The sequence below is a fragment of the Callorhinchus milii genome, unplaced genomic scaffold (genome assembly GCF_018977255.1).
Source record: "Callorhinchus milii isolate IMCB2004 unplaced genomic scaffold, IMCB_Cmil_1.0 Scaffold8, whole genome shotgun sequence".
NCBI classification, from domain to species: domain Eukaryota; kingdom Metazoa; phylum Chordata; class Chondrichthyes; order Chimaeriformes; family Callorhinchidae; genus Callorhinchus; species Callorhinchus milii.
In genome coordinates, this window is record NW_024704749.1 from 18504385 (window position 1) to 18532032 (window position 27648).

Below are 27648 nucleotides of genomic sequence, written 5' to 3' on the forward strand. Positions count from 1 at the left end.
GAGAGAGAGAGACCTGGAGCACAACAGACAACCTGTGTCCCTCGCTCTAATGGAGAGGCATTTCATAACCTTAGGAAAGAAACGTGCTTCTTAAGGAACCACTGAGAACGAGCCCAAACCTCACTCGCTCCTGCCATTGCCGCCCTCCTCCTTATGACCGGATGCCTGTCGCATCGTCGAGACGCCTCAAAGAGTTTCACAGAATATACTGTAAAGTGAATTGACTGTGTATTTTGTGGGCGAAACCCAGCGGCCAATTGCACACAGCAAGTGTGACGAGAAACCATGGAGCACTTGCATTGAAAGCAATTGCCTTGCAGTTTATCTCTCCTTTACAGCTGTGTTACAGTACAGCATCAAAGGGCTCCTCTGTGGCAGTGCAGTTATGTAGTACTAGTTCTAAAATCCAAGCCCTCAGGCCTAATCCACCCCATTGAGTTCTAAGCCTTTCTCTTACAGGGAACCTGGGGTTAAAGGGGGATTGTTTCATGTGCAGATCCCTGTGAGTTCAGAGATGAAGTAATGGCAGAGGTTACTGATCAACAGCAGGATCTATATTCACACCCACAGCTTGAGAAATGCCACATAACTACAAAAGGGGCTTAAACTATGGGAAAGGACAGTTCAAATGTTAAGTTGCTTTGTTCCTCTCAATTGTTGCGAAGGCTTTTTCCTGTGTGTGTGTGTGTGTGTGTATGTGCCTGGTTCGACACACAGTAATTCAGGGATCCGTTAATTCCCAAAGCTGTTTCTGACACATTGAATAGACAGAACATTACTGGAGGCAGAGACAAGAGAAAGCTTTGGACTGTATCTGTTAACAAATCACCTCTGTGGCCGTGTGTGTACAGCGCTTTACAAAGTGCTAGCTGTCCTCTCTATCTCTCTCTGCTGAGCCTCTAAACCCACACTATTGATTCTGTTTAACCCCGTGAGCTCCGCGGATTCCGTGCCATTGCACCACGTAAATAAATACCCCCAAAATATTTTACAGTGTTAAGCAGTTAGCTGGCGCAATGCCAACCCAAGCACATCTCTGCCAGGTCTCATCTCATTGTCTTTCTCATCTCTTAGAGCAAGCTGGATCAGAGCCAGTCTGTAGTGAGCTTGACGATGCCAAACTCTGCCAGCCCCATTGCACTCTCATTCTCTCTCACCCCCGGCCTTTATAACACGTTGGATTGCCGCCAGGTCCCACTGAGGCCCATTCCATTGTCTTTTCTTCCATCTGCCTGTGTGCGCCTCTGGTCCTTTTCTCTCAATCTCTTCCCAGTTGGTAGTTGGTAAATGCCTGACAACCCCTCCGCTCTGCGTTTTCCCTCGCTTTCTAGCAATACGTGCCGTGACGGAGAGAGATTGCCAATTTCGTGCCAAATCATGGGCTCTGTTCATGCTGTGATATCCCACTCACTGGAACCTGAGGCCACACTGCCCTGCCCATTCCTTTGCAGGTAACAGAAAGGGAAGTGGTCTCCTATCAGCCGTGGACAAATTAAAAAGCTATCTCTGGAGTAGAAACATCAGGGTGTAATCAACTGCACTATTCAGTCTCAGAGATGATGCCAGTTTGTATAACAAACTACTCTTTACACTGCATAAATTATGTGGTGGGAACAGTAATAGACAAACATATTACTGATGATATCAAACTATAAGTCACAAGAAACAGACTGACAAAATGCTCAGATAGGTTAGAGGATTAGGTTTGCAAATTTGCAAATTCCATCTTTATACATAATACAAAGTGATGAGATTGCAGAACAAACAGTGAGAATATCAGTTAAATGGATAAGGTCTACAAGAATGATTTGCTTGGCGATGGAATCTCAGAATCCGGTGAATCCTCTGCGGAAGTCGCAGTAATCAGACAGGTCCACAGTACTCCAGAGCAGTGCTGACAAAAGAGCAAGTCACTGGAGTTAGGGATTTTTATCAGCTCCTGTTAACCCAGCAAGTCAAAGGTTGTGGGTCAAGGCTGATACTCTCTGTGGTGCTGAGGCAGAGATGCCACCCTTTGGATAAGTTGTTAAACCCGGGTCCCATCTGCCTGTTCAGTTGGACACAGTTCGACGCTATTGCAAAAGAGCAGGGAGTTCCTCCTGGAGTCCTGGCCAACAATCCTCCAGATAAATGACAAGCAATAAGTACTCTTGTCAGCATGCACTGGAGTACACTAGGATACTGTGTACCAGTGAACTAGGGCAATGTTTTGGCAATCATTGGATACTGTGTAGGCGTTCACTGGATACTATACTGGGCCCTGTATTAGCAGGCATTGGCACTGTTATTATTACTTATTTTATCAGTAAATAAAATAATAATAATTTGGTCACACAATCCACGTTTGTGGGACACTGCCGTGTGTAATTGGCTGCTGCGTTTCGCCCACAATCAATTCACTTCGCAGTAAATTCTGTGAAGCGCTTTGAGACGTCTCGATGACGTGATAAGGCGCCACATCAAGTGCAAGGATTATTATTATTATGCACTGGGGCACTGTGCTGCTGTGCATTTCGTAAACCTTTAGGCTGGATTTGGGCCGAATTCAAAGCTTCCAGAAGTGAAAGACAATGAAAGCCTCTTGAGCTACCTGAGCTGACAGATTGAGTTCATTCGAAGCCGATACCCCGATCATCACTTTGTAACTGGGAATGTTTTGCCACATTCGCAGCCCTTCACTGTCACGGAGTCTCAGGCCAGGTTGGAATGTAGGAGACGGAGTGGCGGTGGGTAATTTGGCTTCTTTTGAGAACTCTGTTAAGTGGCTGCTGTGGACTATTCGAAAAGAGAAGGGAGTTTCTCTCTAAGGGTGTCCTGGCCATCAATCCTCCAAATAAAATTGCTCATTCACTCGAGGCTGTTTGGGGCACATGGCTGCGCGCGAATTAGCTGCCACGTTCGCCCACAAATGCACAGCCGAGGTGGATTATTATTACGATGATGATAGAGTTTCCGAGCTGCAGCCTTCTAAGGGTTAACATGCATGCTTGTGTGTGGTGTTATCAAGGCCAGTGATCAGTATGTAAAGGGTAAAGTCAGGTGCAGCGAAGGTGGGAACATTATTTTCATTTCTGATCAAACGCCAAGGGCCAATGTAACTGAGCTGCAGGAACATTCCATCATTTTGACGTCTTCTTTCAGTGAAATCGGTCTATTTTTCTTTCGCCTCCCAGCCCTTTCTCTCTGACGTGAGGTGCCATCTTGGAACTCTGGTATGCTTTCAAAGCCAAGAGATAAGGTCTAATAAAAATATTTTTCTTGTTTTCTTTTGGCTCTCCGCTTGAGCCCGAAGCTTTAGAGGAACGGGAAGGGAATCACATTGTCTCGTCTCCAGGTGGAATGGAATGCTGTAACACCTGCAATCACTGATCACAGCATCCCCCAAGGGCCTGCATGATCAGAAATGGCTGCATCTACAATGTCTGTAGTCGTGGAGAGGGTAGGAACATAGGTGGAGTCCTGTAGCTCAGTGGTTGGAGCACTCGCTTTGCAAGTGAGAGACCTGAGTTCAATTCCCGGCAGAGGGCGAAACCTTGGGCAAGTTTCCTTACTCCACACAGAGCCTAATAACAATCCCTCCAAAACCAAAAACAATAATAAATTGGTCATTTTCAATCTACGACTGTTTGTGGGACATTGCTGTGCGCAATTGGCTGCTGCGTTCGCCCTCAAATATACAGCCAATTCACTTTACAGTATATTCTGTGAAGCACTTTGGGACGTCCTCCCTACATGAAAAGCACTATATCAAATGCAAGGATTATTATTATAGGAACATGAGTAGGCCATTCAGCTCCTCAAGCCTCTTCCACCACTCTATTAGATCATGGCTGATCTATACCTCAACTCCAATTACCCGCCTTTACCCCCATATCCCTTGATACCCTGACCGACCTAACAAAATTCTATCCACCTCAGTCTTGAAAATTTGAATGGATCCAGCATCCATAGCCTTTTAGGGGAGAGAGTACCAGATTTCCACAACCATTTCTGTAAAACAAATGCTTCCTGATTTAACTCCTAAATGGTCTAGCTCTAGTTTTAGGATTATGTATGACCCTTTGTTCTGGGTTCCTCCACCAGAGGAAATAGCTTCTCTTTAGCTACCCTTATCAAATCCCTTTAGCGTTTTAAACATGGATAGGGTAGACATGGTAAAGCTCTCGCCTGCTGTATTCATGCCTATGTATTCATGCAGATATGTTTTGAAGACAGGCAAAGAGGGGGGCAAGAAGGAGGGATTGCGGCAGGGACTGTAGTAAGGATGCTATGTTGTTGTATGACTGTGTAGTTTGTGGGTGAAAGCGGCAGCCAATTTGCAGACAGCAATGTCCCTTTCACAAGCAACCTTGAAGTGAATGACCAATTTTATTTGGGGTATTGTTGGCTACGATGCTGGAAGAGAAACTCCCTTCTCTTGCCAACTATGAACGTTGATTACAATAATGTTAGTGTTTGTGAGATAAAAATTCCAATCAAACCGGGAGGCTGATTTTTCCAGATCTGCGGTTATTAATTAATATTGACACCTAATAATTAATAGGTAATTAAAGTTATTAATTAATAATTAAAATAATGTTTAAGACCAAAATACATTTTAAACAATCTTAAAATTAGAAATTAAAATTACAGGTGCTTTAAGGGTTAAACGCACCAACAGCGATGGGAGTGTGAGAAAAATAATTCAAGCCGAGGCTTTCAGTACATATTGCACAAAAGATTTGGGACGATATCAGCCTGACTTGGAGACCGGGTAGGGGTGGGGGTGGTGGGGGGAGCTGGGGGGAGGAATCTGAATGCAGATACTGTGGAGATTTCTTCAAATATCTTTCGTGTCCAGAAGAAATTTAGCAGAACAGTCCCACAGAAGATTAAATGGAGTCGACAATGGGGCAGATTACACTGGGCTCCGAAAGGAGCTCGATGGAGTTTATTCTGACTGGTTCTTTCTGCTGTTATCTCTGCCACAAGCTTGCTGTGCTCAGCTCCACTGCATCTCTCTCTCTCTCTCCGCTTTATTTAGATAGCAGGGAGTCTGATCAGCTATCTCTTATCAGCAACAGCATTGACATGAACCTAATTGGCGACCTTTGACATTCGGCTAACTTTATTGATACAAAGAGCTCAAGTCAGATATCATTACCTTACCCCTTAAACTTGTCTCCTGGCTTCTATATGCACAGAGATTAGCGGAACTTATTTTGTCCTGTTTGTGAGTTGACCTGGTTAAATTCAAAGTAAATTATCACAGCAATCCTTGAATTTGATATAGTGCCTTTCACTCCAGGAGGACATCTCAAAGCGTTTCACAGGATGTGCTGTAAAGTAATCGTGGCTGTTTACAGCAGCCAATTTTCGCACAGCAATGTCCCACACACTGCCTTGAAGTAAATGACCAATTTTCTCTGGGCGATTGTGGGCTAGAAACTCCCATCTCTTTTCAGGCAAATTGAAAGAGCGATTTCTTTAATACGAAAAAGAGAAGAGTTTTATCCAACTCTATTTGCTTTTTTTTAAAATAATAATCCTTGCATTTTTAATGTAGCGCCTTATCACGTCATTGAGGCGTTTCAAAGCACTTTGCGGGGTTTATTGTAAAGTAGACATGACTGTGTGGCTGTGTGTTGGCTAAACGTGGCAGCCAATTGCGCACACAGCAACGTCCCACAAAACACTCATGGAGTGTCATATTTTTGGGTATTACAAAATAACTTCCTTCCGACTTACTTTTTCTCACAGCCTTAGGTTTTGAGACCCAGAGCACGGGTTTAAACTTCACGGCTATGCAGAAGTTTGGAAAATTCTTAATTTCAGACGTGGAATAGAAGCTGCTTTGTTTGCCGGCAAATTACAGTCGCTACACTGTGCAGTAAATTCTGTGAAACTCCCTAAGATGTCCTCCCGACATGAAAGGTCCTATATCAAAATCCAAGGATTATTGTTCCTGTGAAGTGCTTTGAGACGTGATAAGGAGCTCTATCAATCAAATGCAGAGATTATTATTATTATACGAGAGGGTCCTGTTTTCAAAGGAACGGGAGGAACTCAGAAGCACTAGGGAATAAGAGAGTAAGTTATCGGAAATATTAGATAGAAAGTTTAAAATAAAACAAAGGGGGAAAGAGATTTAAGGTAAGGCAAGCCAAGGTGAACAGAAGAAAATGACAATTTTCTTAATGTAAAACTGTTTTAAGTGTTTTTGAGCTAATGCACTGAGCTAATCTTACAGCAGATACAATTGTTGTCAGTTTATTGCTGTAATATTAGTATCTGTTTCAGTATCAAAATGTGTGGGCTTCAGATTCTTTTTTAGAAATACAAGGGCCAGCCTGGGGAGCCTGGATATTCCCTGGGTGGAGGTTTAAGGGTTTTAAGGGTTAAACACGTTAATGAAGAGAAGTAATAATTAAAGGCGTGGATTTCAGTGTATTTCACACGCAACAGGGGCAGCTTTCCCAGGTACAGATCATTTTTCCAGTTTGCTCAGTGATATTGTTCCTGAATGTCAGAGGGGATATTGTCAGGAGCAGAGTAATGTGTGCTCCATCAGAGCAGGGCGTTATACACCGCTGGATGTGCTGCTGATAGAGGCAGAGAGCTGGCCCCTGACAAACCCACATGACTTCACCCCAAAGAAACGTACTACTCATTCAGCTTTCCACACTCCAGTGCCTGCACTGCCTCTCTCACCTGTGCACACTTTCCTTCCTTCCTTCTTTCCGAACACAATGACTACTGCAGTTAATGCGAATAGAAAAGGACAATCAAGTCTCTAGTCTGGTCTGAGTCAGTCGGGTCCACAGCCACTGTTGATGATGGATGTGCCAGCGTGGCTCTCTGGCAGGACCTGGAGGAGCTGACCAGTCGCTGAGGAAAGGGATTATTCCCACTTGGTTTCTGTTAACTGCAAGCCAAAGCCCCAGTGGGTAGGGTTGCCCGAGCTGGACAAGCGTTGGGTAAATTGCGAGAGGCAAGTGGCGAGTTTAGCTGGTTAAACTCTTGCGCACCCTGAGGTCCCCAAGCTTTGACTCTTGTGAATCTGCGCCTAATACTGAATAACAGTAATAATAATCCTTGCATTTGATATCGCTCTTTATCACCTCCTCAAGGCATCTCAAAGTGCTTCACAGAATATACTGTAAAGTGAATTGACTACATTTTGGGAGCGAAATGCGTCAGCTGATTGCGCACAGCAGTGTCCCACATCCTGGCTAACATTCCAATGCCGGGCAACCAATTGCGTTGTTGGAGGTGCCTTCCTTTGGATGAGACATTAAACGCTGAGGTCCCGTCTACTTAATCAGGTGGACATTGAAGATCTCATGGCAATATTCGAAAGGAGAAAGGAGTTTCTCCCAGTGTCATTGGAACTCTCAGTTAGTTTGGAGACTCAGGAACATGGTAATGGGTTTCCTTGGCTGAGACCCTGATCTGGGAGAATGGCTAGCACGGATGGGAATTAATGAATTCATTAAATTAAAATTAAAGGGAAGCACTTGCCAGTGTTAAATTTCACTCTCTGGTTGCTGGAGAGCAGTGGCAGGTGAGACTAAGCATGTTTTTTGATGCGGTGCCCAGATGATGATATCTACCCAAGTTCTGAATTCAATACAACGCAGCATTTTTCTCATCAGGAGAATGTCTTCACACAGCTGCTTGAGCCCGAAGCTTTAGAGGAAGGGAAAAAGAATCACGTTGTCTAGTCCCCAGGTGGAATGGAATGCTGTAACACCTACAAGCACTGAACACAGCATCCCCCCAAGGTGCTGAGTGATCAGAAATTGCTGTTGTGGAGAAGGTCGGAACGTAGGAACAGGAGCGGCCATTCAGCCCTACGAGACTGTTCTGCCATTCTATTAGATCATGGCTGATCTGTACCTCAACTCCAAATACCTGCCTTTGGCCCACATCCAGCGCCTTGTGACGTCCTCCCGAAGTGAAAGGCGCTGTACAAATATAATTTTGTATTGTATATCCCTTGGCATCCTTACCTAACAAAAAACACAAAGAGGTCTTGAAGTGGACTTCAAAATTGGGGTGGGGAGTGAGAGGGATTCCGGGATGGGAATTATTTCATTTATACAACCACACAATATTCGTCTCAACGCAGCCCAGGCACCGACATCATTATACAAATCTTCTCCTTCAAACCATGCATAAAAGACAGGGTAGAGATTTGATCGAATTCAGTATCACCACTGCAATCATTTGAATTTAATCCCTTATGGGATCTCAAACTACTCTTGTTCTTCGTCAAAGAGTGAGCCCGAGGAATGTGTTTTCTGAGCAGTTTGGTTTGAAAATCCTAGCAGAGCAACATTTTGGCTGGCTGGGATTTAGCAGATACTGAATAATGAGGGGTTAGTCTGACCCCTTTAGATGAACAATTGATTGATTAGCATTTACAAAGGTGAGAAATGAGGGTCAGTGACCCCTTTCTGAAACTCACAATGTGTGCGACTGCGACGCTTGTAAACCCAACCAAATTTTACACTCACCAGATAAGGTGACGTCTTACTGGAACTCACACAAGTATAGTTGCACATAGTCACAGTCTTATCTATAACCAACATCAGAGCCGCAAAGAGCAAATAGTCTACTAGGACACAGGGCTGAATTCTGTCAAGTTGACAGGCAAATGGTCATCAGCCGGTTTGTAGCTCTGCATTACTGGGGAGTCACAATGGGACGCAAAAAGGAGCTTGTGGCTTGATCACACAGTGAGTCAGTACACTCCACCATCTGCTACCTCCTGTGCTACTGGCTCATAATATTGGTTGGAGCGCTCGCCTCACAAGCGAGAGGACACGGGTTCGATTCTCAGGCAGGGCAAAACCTCAGCAGGTTTCCTTACTCTACACGTCTCTGGTTACCTAGCTGAAAGTAGGAAACCGGTTGTTAGTCGATTGGCGGATCGACTTTAATAATTCCTCCCCCCAAAAATAAATTATAATAATTTGGTCACTCAATCCACGACTGTTTGTGAGTCACTGCCTTGACAATTTCGCCCAGAAAATATACAGTCAATTCACTTTACAGTATATTCTGTGAAGCGCTTTGAGACATCTCAATGAGGTGAGAAGGCGCTATACCAAATGCAAGAATTATTATTGTTATTAATGATCTGGCAGACACATACAAGAAAAATATAGGACAGATCATTTTTAAAAATGCGGTCGGCTCACACAGTGTTGCTCACACTGTCAGCCTGGCCTAGTGGGTAGCACTCTTGTCTCTGAGTTAGAAAGTTATGGATTCAAGACCCTCACTGGGGCTTTGAGTTCATAGTCCAGAGCCTAGGCTGATGCTCCACTGCAGTACTGGGGGAGCTCTGCATTGTCAGAGGTGCCGTTCTTCGGATTAGTCGTTGAACCGAGGTCCCGTCTATTTGGATGACATTAAAAATCCCGTGGCATGACTATGGGAAAACGTGGCGTGCAGTGTGGCTGCCACGTTTGCTTACTGCTGAATTCGTCAACAACAACTTGCATTTATATAGCGCCCCCTCCCGCCGGGTAGTGTCCAGAGCGCTTGAATTCTCCATATGTCTTGAATGGAGTGCGCATTCAATGCATGGCAGAGACCGAACACTGCTTACCTAATCCTGAAGCGTATTAGGGAGTCACCAAGTCATGCATTGAAAGTACTGCTGGAGTTTAACCAGCTAAAGTTTGCCATTGCAAACTGTCTGGCCAGCTTCCCACTGCTTGTCCATCTGGGAACCACCCTAGCCATTAGGGCTTTGGCTTGCAGGGTTAACAGGAGATGCGTGGGAAGGATCCCAGTTCTCAGTGAATGGTCTGATCCTCTGCAAGTCCTGCTAACAATCCAGGTTGGCCGGTCTCTGATCAGCAGACCCATTGCTGAGATTGTGAGAAAAATCAGCTTGTCTCATAGATAGACGAACCAGGTGTAGTTCCTTCTCGCACGGTTACAAGCATGTGCGAGCTGCACACACGTGTACACACACGAACACACGCATTCTAAAATGTGGTTTATCACAAAACATTCTCGGGTTCTGCAATTGCGTCTGCGTGATGACTGATTCAGGGCAGAAATCATTTCAGGACTGGCACCTACTGACTGTTTGAAGTGGAAAGTGTGCGGCTCAGATCACTGAGGCCGTGTCTCTCTCTCTCTCTCTCTCTCTCACCCAGGTGCTTTTTGCAAGCAATTGACAAGCTGTGGCCTGGAGTTGGAGTGTGGGCGCTGGTTCTCAGCGAGTGACTGAGCAGTGAGTGTGCTGCTGCAAGGTGTATTGTGAAACCACACACCCACTTGAAGACTGATAATGACAGAGCGTGAGATAACTCTAGCCTGGGTGAAGTTCACACAGAGTGGCACCCTGCTCCCAGCTATCACTGAATGTAGGGCTGTAATGTGCAGAGTCTGAGGAAGATTAACCTATTGCAGTCTAATCAGCAACAAGGGAAACTTTGTTAAAGAGCTATCGGCTGGGTCCAATCCAAGATCAGTGGCCGAGCCTTCAGCTACTACCCCCCCCTCAACCTCTGGAACTCCTTCCCGCTACCCCTCCATCTCGCCACCTCACTATCCGGTTTTGTAGACGTTTGATTACATTTTTCAGTACAATTCCATGAAGTGCTTTGAGACGTCCACTTGACGTGAAAGCAGTTACATCATATGCAAGGTATTATCATCTCTCATAAGAAGACGGGAGTGAGTCTCTGGCAGTGTTACTCAGTGTATTGATGTACTGGGCAGTGTCAGATTAAATGGTTGCTGAATCACAAGAAAAACAGGGATAAAACATGCAGAAAAGCTGCCATGTTCACGCATGTATTGAGACCTTGAGACCTCTTGATGTCACTTGCATTTCGTCAAACACAAAGATACTTATCGTATTTTTAGCATAAATACTTTATTTTGCATTTTAATAACAAGTTGTATTGTTTCTCTTTTCCACTACTTCTCCTTTGTATCCTTTTCCTAATATCCTTCCCATCTGCGTCTGTGTGTGTGTGTCTTGTGTGTTTCTCTCTCTAGCAATGACTCATTGTCTTGTTTCTCCCTCAATTGTTTCCTTTTATCTCTTTATCTCACTCTTATCTCCACGTGTCTCTCGCTCACCCACTCCCACTCTTTTACAGGTTTGCAATGGGAACAGGTATCTGAAGCTGCCCGTGGATGAGATGGCAAAAATGATGAAGCTGAAACCTGACCGAACTCGAGCAAGAAGTGCAGGTACCTGGAGAGAGGGTTTGGGGATTTGATGTTATAATAATATTAATAGTAATAAAAATCCTTGCATTTGATATAGCCCCTTACTGCGTCTCAACACGCTTCACAGAATACGCTGTAAAATCTAGTGACTGTATTTTGTGGACGAAACGCGGCAGCCAATTGCGCACAGCAGTTATCAGAGGTGGATACCGATGGTGGACAGAGGTGCGGACAGACAGTTTAGCAAAGATGGGGACAGATGAGACAGAGGTGGGAACAGGCAGGAGATGGAGGAGGTTGCACCAGAGCTTTGAGTGCCACCACTGGTTACTGACGCTCAAATAATAATCCTAACAGTTCATAAAGGGCCTGAATCACATCAAAGTCACACAACACGTGCTGTGCCTGCACAGCGTTTAACCTCTATGTGTGCATCTCTATACAGCGACATCACATTAACAACTATACATGACCAATTCATTAATTATTATGACATTGTTGAGAAGTTATAAATCGGACAGTCCAATTTTTTAATGGATTACTTCGTTATCTTCTTTCATTGTTTCTCGCTCTCCCCGTCTCGCTCTGAGTCCCTGCTATCCAATTCCCCTACCCACACTCTCTGCTCTGTCTTTGCCCCCTACTCTCTGAAACTCTCTTCCAAACCCCCACCTCACACCTTCCCTCTCCACTTTCAAAATCTCTTTGACTGCGCCTCCTTTTTTCCCTGCTCCCTCCCTGTAACACACTTTTTTCTCTTTACGGGAAAGCGTACAAATAAGTGCACATTTCTCCCACAAAACGTACAGTCAATTCACTTTACAGTATATTCTGTGAAGCGTTTTGATAGGTCTCAGAGTCGTGATAAAGCGCTATATCAAATGCAAGGATTATTATTAATAATAAATTTTTGTTCTTTTAACACACACACACCACCCTCCCCGTACAGTTTTCTCCTCTTGTTGTCATTTTCGAGAGGCCCAGCATCACACTGTGGAGTACAGCTGTGTGTTCCTTAGCACCTCAAGACCAAGGGTAGATTACACAATGCTGTACAAAAACCCTCTCCGGTGCTAAAGTTTAGCTGAGGCTGCTCGCAGCTGTACTTCTTGCACAGACTCCGAAAGCTTCACTAGTCAGTTTACATGAGAGAGTTTTTTGAAAGTTGTCTGCCGCGCTGACAAAGAGATGAGATGGCAGGGCCATGTGTGTGTCTGAGGCTTCTCAGCCAGACCGTGGGAACCTTCCCCCGAGCCCGGGCTTGTGACACGTTCACAGGCGCCTGGAAGAGGCCACAAGACCACATGAATAGATGGAGCTCTGTGTGCAGCCTCTCTCTGCTGTTTGCAGCTTTCCTCTTGTCTAACAGCCTCCACCCTCAAATGTGGAGGAGGAAGGCTGAGAGGGGTGCAGTGGACGCTGCACCACCACCGAACCTGCTTCCACAGCGGAGACGTCAGCGATGATGATAATCGCAATTATTACAAACAATCTCAAGGCGCTGAGAGTTGACAGCAACTGTCAAGTGTAGTGACTTGTGTATTTACAGGATTATTGTTATTAATAATACTTACAATAATTTAACGCAAATTCAAAGCGCTTCTCAGGATACACTCTAAAGTGTAGTGGCTATGCATTTGTAAGACAAACACAATTTATACATGGCAACTTCCCACTAACAGGTGTGACATGAATAGCAGCTTTCATGTAGCACCCTCACGTAGGAGTGCTTCATAGTGATGGGGTCGGACATGGGCCATGCAGGGAGGGGGGTGGGGGAAGAGGGAGGTGACCGTAGGCACGGTCTATCAGGTAGGTTTGAAGATGGGACTTGAAGACAATAGAGAGGGGATAAGCCGAAGGGGTGAAGGAAGCAGTTCCAGAGATTAGGGCTGTAGAATCTCAAAGCTTAGCCACTGATAGGGCAGGGGACGTGCAACAGCAACAACAACAACTTGTATTTATATAGCGCCCTTCATGAGGGGTAGCGTCCCGGAGCGCTTGACAGCGAGCCCGAGCCAGCCAAGCGGAAGAAATGGGGTAGGTGGAGGTCAGAGAGATAGGGAGGAGCCAGGGTATAAACGGATTTGTAGATGGGGGTGAGGGCCTTGAAGTCGAGGGGGTGATTGGCATCCGGAGTTCGTTCCAGGTGAGGAGACGGTCAGTGTCAGCCTGGGCTGTGAGCTCAAAGTCCTGACATAGGACTCGAACCCACAAACTTCTTTCTGACTGAGAGGGGATCGTGCTACCAAACTGGCCACGGTTTGTGGAAGGAAGAAGTGAAGCTTCCTGCAGCGTGTGAAAGACCCACTTCCTCTCTCTCTCTCACAGAGATGCTGTTTGGAATTTAGAGGAGCCACGCTCAGATCAGATCAGATACTTGTCTTTCCCTCAATGCCTCCTCTGCTGAGACCCTGGATTCTTCATGGTCTTAGCCTTAAAATTTTAAGATGTTTTCAAAAAATCTCCCTGACCAGACAATGAGTGTCCCACACCGGGGCGGGGTGGGGGGATCTGTTACCATCTGTGTGTGTGAGTGCAGGGGTGAATGTTTGTGTGTGCCTGTAGGGAGCTGTGTGTCTGTAAATTACAATGCTGTCTGTACCTGTGGGTACTTCTATAGCAAACAGTATTTGGGTGTGGCTTTACGTTATTGTGCTGTAATCTGTATTTGTGTCTGTGCAGTGTGTGTTTGTACAGTTTCAACTGTGAGACCTTCCTCTTTGACCGCCCCTTCAGTCCTCTCCCCCACGACCGTGGGCAAGCTCCTTGCCCCCCCCCCCCCCCCGACTCCATCCCGCAGCTCAGGTGCAAACTCTTAACTGTGCAGCGCCTGTCCATCTGATGTGAAAGGCGCTGTATAAATGCAATTTATTGTTGTATGTGTCTGCACAATACCACAGTGTAGGTATGTGTGTCTGCACGTATCTACCGCACATCATCGCTTTTCTTCACTTTTGCCACATTGCCCACCTCTGCACAAACACCCTCATTCACACTTCTGTTACCTACTGACTCGACTGAAGCACTCCTCACCAGTCTCCTTCCATCTACCAACTCCAGCTCATTCAAACCTTCACCACCCGCGTCCTCACCCCATCACCCCAGTCCCCGCAAGGCTCCCAATGGATCAACTTAAAGGTCCTCACCTTACCTATAAACCACTACCTGATATGGGTCCTTGGGTATAGTACAGTGCTTTATGTATGTAGATCTTTGCAGTAGAATGTGCATCAGTACGTGTACATAGCTGTTGTGTCTGTTCCCAGCACAGTGAGGAGGTGTGAGATCAGCACAGAGAGAGACTGTAAACACAGCCACCCCTTGCGGTGCTTCATGACTTCGAGCTGTGGTCTGCGCACAGGCGCTGGCTCACTCTCAAGGCAGTGTGAGCGAGCATCTTAACTCTTTCCCAGCCAGCACCTTTCTACTTTGGTTTCCTCAGTCTTTCGATTGCTCAGATTGCGGTCAGTGCAGGAAGGAGAGTGGATGTAAACACGAACAGCAGGTTACAAAAGCAGCCTTGAGTCAGACTAGCTGCTGTGTGACTGAGGGGAGGCAGCGAGTACAAGTGGCAATATTCTCCAGTATTTGTGGTCGATTGCTAACTTTGGTGATGGGCACTGCAGAGGAGAGGGAATATTCATGGGGGGGGGTGGGCAGCAGTGCTGCATTGCTGGAGGTGGCGTCCTTCAGATGAGATGTCAAATTGAGGTCCCGTCTGCCTGTTCACAAGGACGGGAAAGATTCCCGTGACATGAGGGGTGCTATATAAGTGTAAGTTATTGTTGTTGTGAACGAGGGGAGTGGACGTTTAGCAAGAAAGCTGCACCGCAGGCACAGGGAGTTTGAAAAACAAAAGCGCTCACAGAAAAAATAAACTACAGCACCTTACACTGGAGAAAGTACCCTGGGCTGTGTAAGTGCATCCTCACTCACTCTGTCATGCAGCGTTCACGCCAGCCTGTTAATCCGCTTGTCAGAGCTGAGTCCGCGGAGATTGAGTGACGTTTGATCAGTTTCCGGGAGATGGATTTTATCTCTCAAGGCGTCTATTCCCTCCGGGCCACTCTTTCAATCCCTGGGGAATCACACCTCACTCCTACTTATAGGACAGGAAGGGCAAATGGCAGAGGGAACGAAGCACTGAATGGTACATTCGAGCCCGGTTAATGGGGACATTATAACTGGTAAGCATGACCGGATAAAGGGGAACAGAAGTTGTTTTTGAAGCTGTTTTCCTTTTGGAGGTATGTGCCTGTCTCTTTTTTGCAGGTCGGTAAACTGTGCCAAGACTAGGTACACGGTGTCCCGAACGTACCTGTCAGCTGCAGGCTCTCACTCAGCTCTTTTCTACCTTTGGGAAAACCGCAAATATTTGAGAGGCAGTTAGCCTTGCAGTGAAAGGTGTGTCATCTTTGCACAGTGCATTCCTTCAGGACTAGCTCACATCACGTGCTCACAGGGCTCCCAGCATTCGCTGCAATTGGCATCCTCTCTCTCTCTCTTTGACACAGGTGGGGGCGGGAGAGGGGCTGTGGGCGGCGTGGGGTGTTGCCACCTGTATCAGTTTTAACCCCCCACCCCCCCCCCCCCAAAAAAAAACACAGTACACATCGCTCCTCAGTTCTCGGCTCCCAGCAGTCGAGATGGAGCTGTTTAATCTCAAGAGTTTGGGGAAGAAAAGAGCGCGAGAAAGAGAAAAATCATCTCTTCGAGACGGTGTGAAAGCTTTCCCCTTTCTTTCTAGACTTAGTGACCTTTCCCCAGCGCTTTGGCACCAGCCCCTGTTTGACTTTTGCTGGAGCTCGCCAGTGAGGACAGGTAGCTTTTTAAACAAGTTACAAAGAAATTCCTGAACGGCTGAAACAGGGACAGCACTGAGGTCGGCCGGCTGGCTTGTCACGGGAGCGAGTACAGTAATTTGATTAGCGGGTCATGAGGCAGACTGGTGGATTCAGTTTCCTGCAGAAGGTATCTGTAACCGCACCTCACAGTGCCTCGTTCGCTTATTTATGAGCCTACGCAGCTGATCTGAACATCTTTTATAACACGGTTGCCAGAGCTGAAATGTAATTACCTTCAAAATACACAGCCACTGCACTGCACTTCACAGTAAATCCGGTGACGTTCTCGTGAGACACTTAGATGACGCGATAAGGCGTTTGATCAAATGCAGGGATTATTATTTTTACTATTATACGTTCAGAATTAATTTCACGGCTGTTTGTGGGACATTGCTGTGCTCAGTTGTGCTGCAGGGTTTGCCTACAAATGCACAGTCACTCCATTTCACAATAATTGCTTGAAGCGCTTTGAGATGTCCTTTCGGTTTGCTAAAGCGCTCTACCAAACCCAAGGATTAAGGATGATTTTAGGATTGGGGTGTGAGAGAGGAGACAGTGGATAGAACATTACTGGAATGATTCCCATTCACAACACAGAGCACTTGTTATACAATCTTGTTCAAAATCATCCTCCTTGACCTCAGTGAATACAATACCTAACAATAAATTGGATTTATATAGCGCCTTTCACCTCGGGAGAACGTCGCAGAGAGCTGATATAGACAATATATTTACTATTTAGTAAAATAGTATCAGAACAATTTGATTCTTTTCAGCCTCGTAGTCTGAGTCTCGAAAAATTTAGTAGGAATATGCAGGGAAATATAATAATTCTTGCATTTGATATAGTGCCTTCTCTCACATTATTGAGACATCTCGAAGCGATTCACGGAATATACTGTAAAGTGAATTGACTGTATATTTTGTAGGTTAAACGCGGCAGCCAATTGCGCACATCATTGTCCCACAGTTGTGGAAAAGAGTGACCAAGATATTAGTATTTTTTTGAAGGGATTGTTAGTCCCGTAAAGTGTTCCACCAATCGTCTAACAACCGGGTTCCTATTTACTGCTGGATAAACAGGCATATGGAGTAAGGAAACTTGCCTAAAGCTTTGCCCCGCCCAGGAATCAAACCCAGGTCCACTCGCTTGCGAGGAGAGTGCTCTAACCAATAAACTACAGGACTTGTAACAATCCTATGACACTGCTGGAAAAGAGAAGCAAGTTTCTTCCGATGTCTTATCTGATAATCCCCCCCCAAATTAAATTGGTCACTCACTTTATTGCTGTTTGCTGGCCAATGCTGCTCTTAAATTGGGTGCCAAATTCACAGTCGCTGTACTGTACAAAACCACTGTTAAGTGCTTTTTGAAATTTTCGGTACTGTATCAAAGGCATAAATTATTACTAAGTATTCAGGAAGAAACGGTCATAAGTGGGTTAAGGAGAGGGGATAGGTGCAGGCTCATAAAATAATAATACTTGCATTTGATATAGCGCTTTTCACAAGACGTCTCAAAGCGCTTCACAGAATATACTGTAAAGTGAATTGAATATAAATTTGTGGGCGAAATGCGGCAGCCAAATTGCGCACAGCAGTGTCCCACAGACAGTCGTGGATTGAAGTGACCAATTTTTTCTTGAGGCGTATGGAGTAAGGAAACTTGCCCAAGGTTTCGCCCTGCCGGGAATCGAATCCAGGTCTCTCGCTTGAGAGGCGAGCGCTCTAACCACTGAGCTACGGGACTCCACAATGTACACCGGCACGGACTAGTTTGACTGAACCCATTGCTGTAACGTTCCATGTGATTTTATATGCGAAGTATTTTGTTATATTGTTGGGCAGGGTGCTGGGGGAATTCCTCATCCTGCTTGAAAATATTTGTGGGATGTTGGATAACATCACCAGAACGGGCAGTTAGGCTCAACATCTAAATACAGGGAGAAGCTGTATAATGAACAGCAGAAGTAGCCCATCACAGTCAGTCAGACTGGGAGACTTGGACCATCTAAAACATCGACACAACTAACACCGAGACAAGTTCTACTCCCCCTTTGGTACTGAGCTGGGGCACGCTCGCTCCTCAGCCTTGAAAAGGGGACCTCATAGAGGTATACAGCCGAGTCTTGTTATATGTTGGACTACGTAAATCCCAGCCAGTGCTATAACAAGGTGCTATCGCCGGTCAATGAGCGTGTACAGAGTAAGTAGGTTGGCTCCATCGGCACGTCAAAACAGGAAGCCTTGTCGACGGGACATCAGATCGCTGCTGACCTTTGGGCTGATTGTTGGCCAGGATAAATCGCTAGTTACACCTCGTTCAGAACATTGTGTCCGGCTTTCCTCACCCTAAATTGAGGAAAGATGTCAAGGCGACAGAAGGGGGTGTGGAGGAGATGCGAGGATTATTGCTGTCCTTTTTTTTTTGATTCTTTTAAGAAAATATATCATTTTCCAGATGCAAAAGGAGCGAGGCCAGGAATGAGCTGTGAGGAGGCTGGATCCCGGGACATCTCTGCGCGGGCCCTGGAGGACAGCGGCCGTGGGCAGCCAGGACACTCAGCGTACAGACCAAACTGCCACTGGGTAGAGCGGTCCTGGCTGGACCCTGAGACCCTGCGGTTCACTAGCGGGGCCTCTCTGCAGGTGGGGGCCGTCCCCCCCGGCATCCTGGACAAGGTTGACGTGTTTTACTGTTGCACCGGCTGCGGCAAAGTGTTCTGGGAGGGATCGCACTTCGGCCGGGTGGTCTCCCAGTTCAAAGAAGTGCTGCACATACCGGACGGGGCGACATTTTACAACTTGTAGTGCGGCTGGGGGTTAGGGGCGGGGGGGGGTAGTGCCGGGGGCTGGGGGTGGGGGCTGTGCCCATTGGGTAGTGTCTGAACGTGGGGCCATCCCATGCTCAGACCCCACCCGCCCCACCCCAATCCCTCCAGATAATGGAGTGAGAGATTATGTGACTTGTCATACAAGAACTATCAGATCCTTTTGATTATCTTTACATACGTCCCCCTCTCCTTACATCCCCCCCACCACCCCACCTCCCTCCCCCCCCAACCTGACGTCAATCGAGGCAGTTAATTTTTTTAATGAATGAATCAATCAATCTCATTGTTTAATTAAGAGTGTTGTTTGTATTTTGTTCACATCCAATCTCAGTTCCCGTCGAAACGGTTCAGCCGGGTGGCAATCAGTCCAAGGGCACCAACCAGGGAGTGTGCGTGGCTGGCAGCGGTGTTGTCTAGAGGCCCCAGAGAGAGCCCTTGGGTTCAGAGTTCGCTGATCTCCCCAGGATTACTCCAGACAAACCCAGTGTGCCTGTGCTAAGCTCAGCCAGTGTGGGTGTGATACTTACATTGGCGGCTTGCAGGAGGCAATGCTACACAATCTGGCCTAGCCTAGCCAGTCCAGGACTCCCTGTAACTGTGACGGCAGCTGGACTAAGCAGCTTTCCTTCCCAGTAAGTCAAGCCTCCAGGGCGGAGGGATAATACACTAATGGGCTCATCTGCAAGCGATGAAGAGGAGCCGCTCGGAGCTGAGTGGAGTGGGACTGTCACAATTGGCTGCTTCCTCATGCCTCCCGGCCTTTTTCACTGATTCAAAGCCAAAGCTGCTCCTGCTTTTTAAGCCTTTCCTCTCTTTGCTTCTTCCTCTTGTAATGTGGTCTCCAGGGCCAGAGGCTATTCGGGTCCGGAACTCTTATTGGATACCATTTCAAATCAATATTTGGTTTTTCTGTGAAACATTCCATGTAACGTTTTAAATCAATAAAATGATCCGTTTTCAATAAGGACTAGCAGTTTATAATAATAATATAATAATAATCCTTGCATTTGATATAGTGCCTTATCATGTCTTCGAGATGACTCAAAACGCATCACAGAACATACTGTAAAGTGAATTGACTGTATATTTTGTGAGTAAAACACGTCAGCCAATTGCGCACAGCAGCAGTCGTGATTTGAAGTGATCAATTTATTATTTTTTTTAAGGAAGTATTACTCCGGAAAAGCGAACCGCTAATCGACTAACAACCGGGTTCCTGCTTGGTAAACAGAGGCGTGTGGAGTAAGGAAATTTGCCCAACATTTCGCCTTGCCGGGAATCGAACCCAGGTCTCTCGCTCGCGAGGCGAGTGCTCTAATCACTGAGTTTCTAACCTGACCGGGTGGGTGGGGTGCAGGGAGCCACACACAGACTTCACTGAGAGGCGGGTGAGAGAGGAAGACTGTGACGAAGTAGCAGGTGCACAATTACAATTTGGGGATAGGAGCAAAGACGTCTTTGGCTTAAAGAATGAACTAAAAGAGAACCATGGAGGATGGTTCCACAGCTGCCAATAACTGTCCGAAATGGCTATTCTTTATTTGCGAGCCTGGATTCTGAGTATCAGCGTCAGGCAGGCTGCTGTGATGTTGTGGGACATTACAGTTGAGTCTAATTCGGTCTTCAGCCAACCTCCATACTCTCGCCTTCCTCCAGATGTTATGAAGATGTCCTGACTACCAATCCTCCTGATAAATCACTGGCTGTTAATGGAGCCAGTGCCACTTTGCGCCAATTGGCTACCTGGTTTATCTACAAGTCACCACCCTCGACAGCAAAACCTTTCAGACATTTGGACATTCTCAGCACTCTATCCAGAACAAGGGGGCATACATAACCTTAAAATTAGAGCCAGGCCATTTAGGAGTGAAATCAGGAAGCATTCTTTCACACAAATTATATAGCGCCTTTCATGGGGGAAGGACGTCGCAAGGCATTTTGACGTCTGTTTTGATGGGCTGCGAGCTGTTTTGATGCGCTTAATCACATCCAAACAGCTCACAGGACTTCGAAGCAATTGAGTGTAGTGACTGTTTTTTTTATCGTACAGCCCAGCCTGACAATGGAATTCATTGTCTGCCAGATACATATTCGCTGCAGGGTCCCCAGGTTACCCAATGTGGTTCCGGGTGCGTAACACCCAGTGCAACACCCTTTCTGCTGAACACACCAATACCCTCAGAGGCTTGAACCAACCCCAGCCAAAAAAGTAATCTGATTTCGCCCATGTGAAGGAATACGAGCCAGCCACTCATTTTACTGCTGGAAGGCTGGGTGTGCACAAAGAGCGAGAGAGAGAGAGAGAGAGAGGGAGGATGAAATCTTTCTGGCTATGTGGCATAACTTTATCGGAAATAAGCCCCAAGGCATCCCTAAAAGAAACATTTGCCAGGTGTTTTGAAGCTAGAGGTGAACAAAATGTTTGGATTCTCAGCGTGTTTGTTTAAGATGAATTGTGGATGACTCTGGCTCAGGGGCAGTGTGGTGGGTGTTGGTGTGGGATGCAACGACTTGTAAGTTTCAACAGAAAAGCAAAAGCCACTGTTTTGGAAACGATTTGAAACCAAAAGGTGATAGCACCACTTAAAGGCAACCAATGTGACAGAGGGTCACAAAGGAACTATTTTAAGCCCCCCACCACCCCCCACCCCACCACAAAAAAAAATGACCTCTCATACAGGAACCTTCATTCCCTCAGCAATCGGGCCAATTGGATCTACAATAATAATAATCTTTGCATTTGATATAGCGCCCTATCACGCCTTCGAGACGTCTCAAAGCTTCACAGAATATACTGTAAAGTGAGCTGACTATGTTTTGCAGGCGAAATGCGGCAGCCAAGTGCACACAGCAACAACAACCACTTGCACTTTATGTAGTGTCCTCCGTGCAGGGTAGAGTCTCAGAGCGACTAACAGTGGCGGAGCCTGACTCCGAGCTGGGGGGGGAGTTGGGGGAGGTGACCGTAAGTACGGTTGAAAAGGTTTTCAGGCAGGACTTGGAAAAGGGGAGAGGGGGGCAAGGTGGTTGGATTGATTGAGTGTCTCCCACAGATACACAGCAGTGTCCCACAAACAGTCATGGATTGAGTGACCACTTTTTTTGAGTGATTATTACCACCGGTAAAGCGATCCAACAATCGACTAACAGCCGGGTTCCTACTCACTGTTAGGTAAACAGCAGCGTGTGTAAGAAAACTTGCTTTTTTTTACATTTCGCCTTGCCTGGGAATCGAATCCAGGTCCTCTCGTTAGTCATCAACATCGCAAAACAATGTTTTAAAGGGAAATCCTTGATCAGCCTTTATCCTTTAACTACTTGAAAGCGCTCCTCAGCAGTTGTGAACAGTCTCAGATTCCAGATGATGCCATAAACCTCTGAACTCTACCCTGTCGATTTTGTTACATCCTTGCTTGATGATCCTCCATCTATTAGCCTGCCAAGTCTGCTTCAGTGATGTGCTTTTTTTTGGTTAACTGGGTGTCTGACTACGCTTCGAAACCCATCACCCTGCTTAACAGGTTCCAAAGCAAACTCGTGAGAACTTTGCATGCGTGTGGACATTTCCGCTTGCCTGGCGTGGAGTGCTTTCGTAAGATGTATTTGGAAAAAAAAGATTCGCCTTCAGAATGTGGAGTAAACAATGATAACCTTTGCAGTTGATACAGCACCTTTCACGTTCGGAGGATGTCAATGGCAAGCATTGTGGTGTTAGCTGGTTAGGCTTCAAAACGCACTCCGGGGTCCCCCAAACGCAGGTTCAAACACAGCTAAAAAAAATTGTGTCTGGACACATGCGGAAACCCATCACCGTGCTTAAGAGTATCCAAACCAAACTGAGAATTCCACGCATCCCACCTACACACGGAGATTCCAGAAATAGGTTGTCGGAATGAACGTGCACCTAATTCCGGAAGGTATTAGGCTCAGGTTGGCAAAAGCCCCTTGGCTTGGCGACCCCTGAGTGAGTGTGCGTTGGGGGTGACGGCTGGAGTCTTAAGCAGCTAAAACCGCGCAGCTTGGATAGGATTGTCTGGCAAGCTTTCCCGACGTGAAAGGCGCTATGCAAATGTAATCTTGTTGTTGTTGTTGTTGTTGCTTGTCCAGCTAGAGACATCCTGCCTGTTAGGGCTTTGGCTTACGGGGTTAACAGGAGCCGAGTGGGATGATTCCTTGGCCCCTTTGACCGAAAACATGGCTATTTGAGTGAGATGGGTGGGTGGGGGGAGCGGGCATGTAGAGACATTATAGAAGACACTGCCCCCCCCCCCCCCCCCCCGGGGTCAGCTCACAGCACACGGCAAGGACCGGAGCTACCGCTGTAACGGGTTCAATCTGTTCCGCTCTGATCAAACAGCCCAGTTCGCGAGTGTTATTTCCTTTTACCTGGCAAGTGTTAAAATTGCTGTTGCATTGTTTGCCAGGTTTATTATGTCTTTGGGATTACCCACTTTTCCCCTTTATCATCGATGCAATTCCCCCCCACCCCCCCCCACCCCCCTTTCTGATCCCTGACACTGACGTGTAACGTGTTGGGTGTTCAAAGCTGCGAGAGTGGATTGCTTTTGCCAAAATCCCAAGCAAAAGAAAAAAAAATCTCTCTCTTCTTATCCTGCATGATTATTTCCCTGCATTTCAGCAGAACGTGTTCCCTCTCCACCTGCAGCCTGACTCCACTTCAAGCCCCCCCCCCCCCACCCCCCCCAAACCTACCCAAACCCCCCAAAACTACCCCCACCCCCAGCATTGCCCAACGCTTGGCGACTTCACTGGTTGAAACCTCACTCATTCATCAACCCACTTGCACTTGTCTCTGCAAAAAAAAATCTTGAGTGATACAGAAAGAGACACCCAGACACAGGGCACAGTATTGTGCATTAACTCCACAGAGCGTTCCAGTTTGTCGTTGTAGTCTTTTCCCCTTTCTTCTTCTGCCCCCCCTCTCCCCTGTCCCATTCCCTCCCCCTCTCCCCTGTCCCATTCTCTCCCCCCCTCTCCCCTGTCCCATTCTCTCCCCCCTCTCCCCTGTCCCATTCTCTCCCCCCCTTTCCTCTGTCCCATTCTCTCCCCCCCTCTCCCCTGTCCCATTCTCTCCCCCTTTCCCTGTCCCATTCCCCCCCCCTTTCCCCTGTCCCATTCTCCCCCCCCCCCCCCTTTCCCCCCACCCCACCTTTATCTCTTCCTTACACAGGTGCCTTTGCGATGCTGTGTGTGTGTGTGTGTGTGTGTGTGTGTTACAGAGATGATCAGAGAGGCGCAATGTCACAGTCCACAATGGTCGGTTTCTGACTTGAACCCATCAAAAGTCAGACGCTGTCACTGTACCGTTTGATCAGAAATATCGGGATTGTTTTTTTTTTGAATTCGGTGTGTATTCACTCCTCTGTGTGTTTGATCGCCAACTGTGCCATTTTTTCCTATTTGTCGGACTCTCCTGAAATGTTTTTCCCCTTTCTGCTATACCCCCTCTTCCCTGGTTTCTTTCCTCTCTCTCTCTCTCTCCATCCCTCCCTCCCTGTATGTGGGCATCTCTCTCTCTTATTGTTGTGTCTTTGTGTGTGTGTATGTATGTATGTGTGTGTCTCCCTCTCTTCCTCTATCAGTCTTTATATGCTTATATGTCTCTCTCTCCCTCTTCCTTAGCTGTGTCTCTGTGTGTATATCTCTCCATCTTCCTGTGTCTGTGTACGTGTTTCTTCTCTTCCTGCATATGTGCCTGTGTTTGTATCAGTGTCTGTATCTCTGGTCTCTTCGTGTACCTGTCTGTGTATATGGGTCTCTGTCTGTCTCTTTTTGTATCTTTGACCTGTATCTGTACCTTCGGTTTGTATCTGTGTCTGTATCTTCCTGTATCTGTGTCTGTATCTTCCTGTATCTGTGTCTGTATCTTCCTGTATCAGTCTGTGTCTGCATATATGTGTGTGTGTGTGTGTGTATTCTCTCTCTTCCTGTATCTGTCTGTGTTCGTGTGCGGATCTGTGATTTTGTCTGTGTGTATCTCTCTCTGTCTCTTCCTTTGTACATCTGTGTGCATGTATGCATTCTCTCTCCCTCTCTGTCTCTTCATGTATGTGTGTATCTCTCTCCCTCTTCATGTACCTGTGTCTAAGTGTGTGTGTGTGTGTATCTCTCTCCCCTATGTATGTATGTATGTATGTATGTATGTGTGTGTGTGTGTGTGTGTCTCTCCCCTCCCTATGTATGTATGTATGTATGTATGTATGTTATGTATGTGTGTGTCTCTCTCCCCTCCCTATGTATGTATGTGTGTATATGTGTGTGTGTATGTATGTATGTATGTATGTATGTGTGTATGTATGTATGTATGTATGTGTGTATGTATGTATGTATGTATGTATGTATGTATGTGTGTATGTATGTGTGTATGTGTGTCTCTCTCTCTCCCCTCCCTCTGTGTGTGTATATGTGTGTGTGACTCTCTCACTCAGTGGGAAGGTCTGGCCGCCTGGTTCCCACGGTCCAGAATTTTTAATGAATAAACCCCCGGCCCCGCCCCCCCGGGAGCCACGTGGGGCCGCGGCCAATAGCCGGCGCGGGGAGGCGGGGCGGAGGGCTGCGATTGGCTGCCCGGCTCGGAACGCGGGGAGCCGCGACGTTCCATTGTTATGGTAATTTCCCGCGTAGCGTAAAAAGCGGCCGCGCGGCGGGAGCGGAGGGCAGAGCAGAGCTGACAGCGAGAGGGGGAGTCAGACACAGCCACAGAGGGTCACAGACACACAGACAGACACACACACACACAGGTTTGTCTGTGTACCGTGTGTGGCTCCGACTTTAACCCCCCCCCTCCCCTCTCCTGCCCTCTTCTCCCCCCCCACCCCCCTTTCCCCCTCCCCTCTTCCCCTCCCAAACACACACAACACACACTCTCCCTCCCACTCTCTCTCTCTCTCTCTCCCTCTCCCCCCCCCCCCCCCCCGGATGCCCTTCCCGCAAGACCAAGGCAATCCGCACTCCACTCAAGGCAACCCCTGCGGTCAAGGATTTGCAACGCGTGTGTCCGTGTCTGTGTCTGTGTCTGTGTCCGTGTCTGTGTGCGGGTGAACGTGTTCGGGAGACGAGAAGAGAAGAGCAAAAGCAAAAGCAGAACAGAACAGAGGAAAGAAGACTTTGCGGAGTGTAAACCAGGGGGGGAGTTCTTGTGCCGATCTTCATCTCATCTCTTCTTCCCCACCCACCCCCCACCCCCCACCCACCACCGCCACCGCCACCGCCACCGCCTCCTCCCTCCTCGCAACTCACACCAATCCCTCTTTGAACTCCTGCCTCCCTGTGAGCAGCGTTCAGATCGGATCGGATCGGATCGTCTCTCAGCTGCTGTGCGTTTTCCCTGCAATTCGCTGAGGATCTTTTGTGTTTGACATCGCAAAAAAAGCAATCTCGACTGCGAGAGGAGAGGAGAGAAGAGGAGAGGAGAGGAGAGGAGAGGAGAGAAGAGAAGGAGAGATCGACATAACCTCCCAACTACCTACTACCTACCTACTACCTACCTACTACCTACCTACCTACCTACCTGGCTAACCAGCTACGGTACCTGTGTGGTGTGTGTGTGTGTGTGTGTCTCTCTCTCTCTCTCAGTGAGTGAGTGGGTGAGTGAAGATGAGTCAGACGGAGCTGTCCACTTGCTCGGCTCCTCAGAGGGTCTTCCAGGAGGCGGTGAAGAAGGGGAATACAAAGGAACTCCACTCGTTGCTGCAGAGTATGACGAACTGCGAGTTTAACGTGAACTCGTTCGGGCCCGAGGGCCAGACTGCACTGCACCAGTCGGTGATCGACGGGAACCTGGAGCTGGTGAAGCTGTTGGTGAAGTTCGGGGCAGACATCAGACTGGCGAACCGGGACGGCTGGAGCGCCCTCCACATCGCAGCCTTCGGGGGCCATCAGGACATCGTTCTGTATCTCATCACAAAAGCCAAGTACAGCTCCAGCGGTCGGTAATGCTCCCACACATCCCCCCCCCCCCCACCCACCCACCCTCACCCCCTCCCACCCACCCTCACCCCCCACACACACCCCCACACCCCCCCCCCGGAGGCGAGGTTTATTCTAATTAATATTATTATTATTGTTATTACTGTGGAAGAGGATGAGGAGGAGGAGGAAGAAGGAGGAGGGGGAAAAAAAAACAAAAGTGGTTCTGTGGTCCTTTTTTTTTGCATTCGTTTCGTTTGGGGGGTGTTTTTTTTTCTGTGTGTGTGTGTGTCTCTCTCTCTCGTTTTGTTGGTCCCTTCCCCCCTCCCCCCCCCAAAAAAAAACAGCTGCTCGGAATCCACACTATTATTATTATTATTGTTATTTTTTGGGGCCAAACGAGAAAGAGAGAGAGAGAGAGGGAGAGAACAAAAAAAAAATCCTGGTGTTGTGGTCTGGTCTCTGATGTGGTGGTGTGTTGTGGAGATCCCTCGTCGACACTCACACACACGAAATCAAGAAGAAGAAGAAGAAGAAGAAGAAGAAAGCATTGCTACGAACTCTGTAGAGCTGTCAGAAAAGAAAAGAATTAAGAAAAAAAAATCTACTGTAATTTTCTCGCCATCTACCTCGACTGTACAGTATTTCCTTTGCCCCCATCGGGATCGGGACTCTTTTTTTTTTGGAAGCAATCCACAGCCTGGAATCACTCAGACACGACCCCAAACATGGGACAGGTTTCAAGAAGAGACAGAAAACAAGAACGACTTGAGACGATGTGCCTTTTTTTTTCCCCCCTTTCTCCCCCACACACACCCTCCCCCCCACCCCCCCACACCCCACCCCATCCACCA

At 47.2% G+C, this 27648-nt stretch overlaps 2 protein-coding genes across 3 annotated transcripts in view; both read left to right on the forward strand.

The window, feature by feature from the left end:
* The window catches only part of exd3 (exonuclease 3'-5' domain containing 3), a 190758-nt gene extending 171908 nt beyond the window's left edge, over positions 1-18850 (forward strand). The window contains exons 21-22 of one of the 2 annotated variants that reach the window (XM_007900207.2): positions 11112-11205; positions 18493-18850. In XM_007900207.2, the coding sequence (XP_007898398.1) occupies positions 11112-11205; positions 18493-18842 (444 nt within the window). In that variant the 3' untranslated portion in view covers positions 18843-18850. Of the gene's footprint in view, positions 1-11111; positions 11206-15296; positions 15433-18492 lie in introns of those variants that run through there. The other variant, XM_007900209.2, reaches the window with a different exon arrangement.
* A 7578-nt stretch (positions 18851-26428) lies between these two features.
* Positions 26429-26849, forward strand: nrarpa (NOTCH regulated ankyrin repeat protein a). Its single transcript, XM_042337701.1, has one exon. It carries the CDS (start codon positions 26483-26485, stop codon positions 26819-26821), a length of 339 nt encoding a protein of 112 aa, XP_042193635.1. The 5' UTR covers positions 26429-26482; the 3' UTR covers positions 26822-26849.
* Positions 26850-27648: the final 799 nt, after the last annotated feature.

What these genes read in the sequence shown, in the direction of transcription:
- nrarpa (XM_042337701.1), top strand. Translation starts at nt 26,483, where the DNA reads ATGAGTCAGACGGAGCTGTCCACTTGCTCGGCTCCTCAGAGGGTCTTC.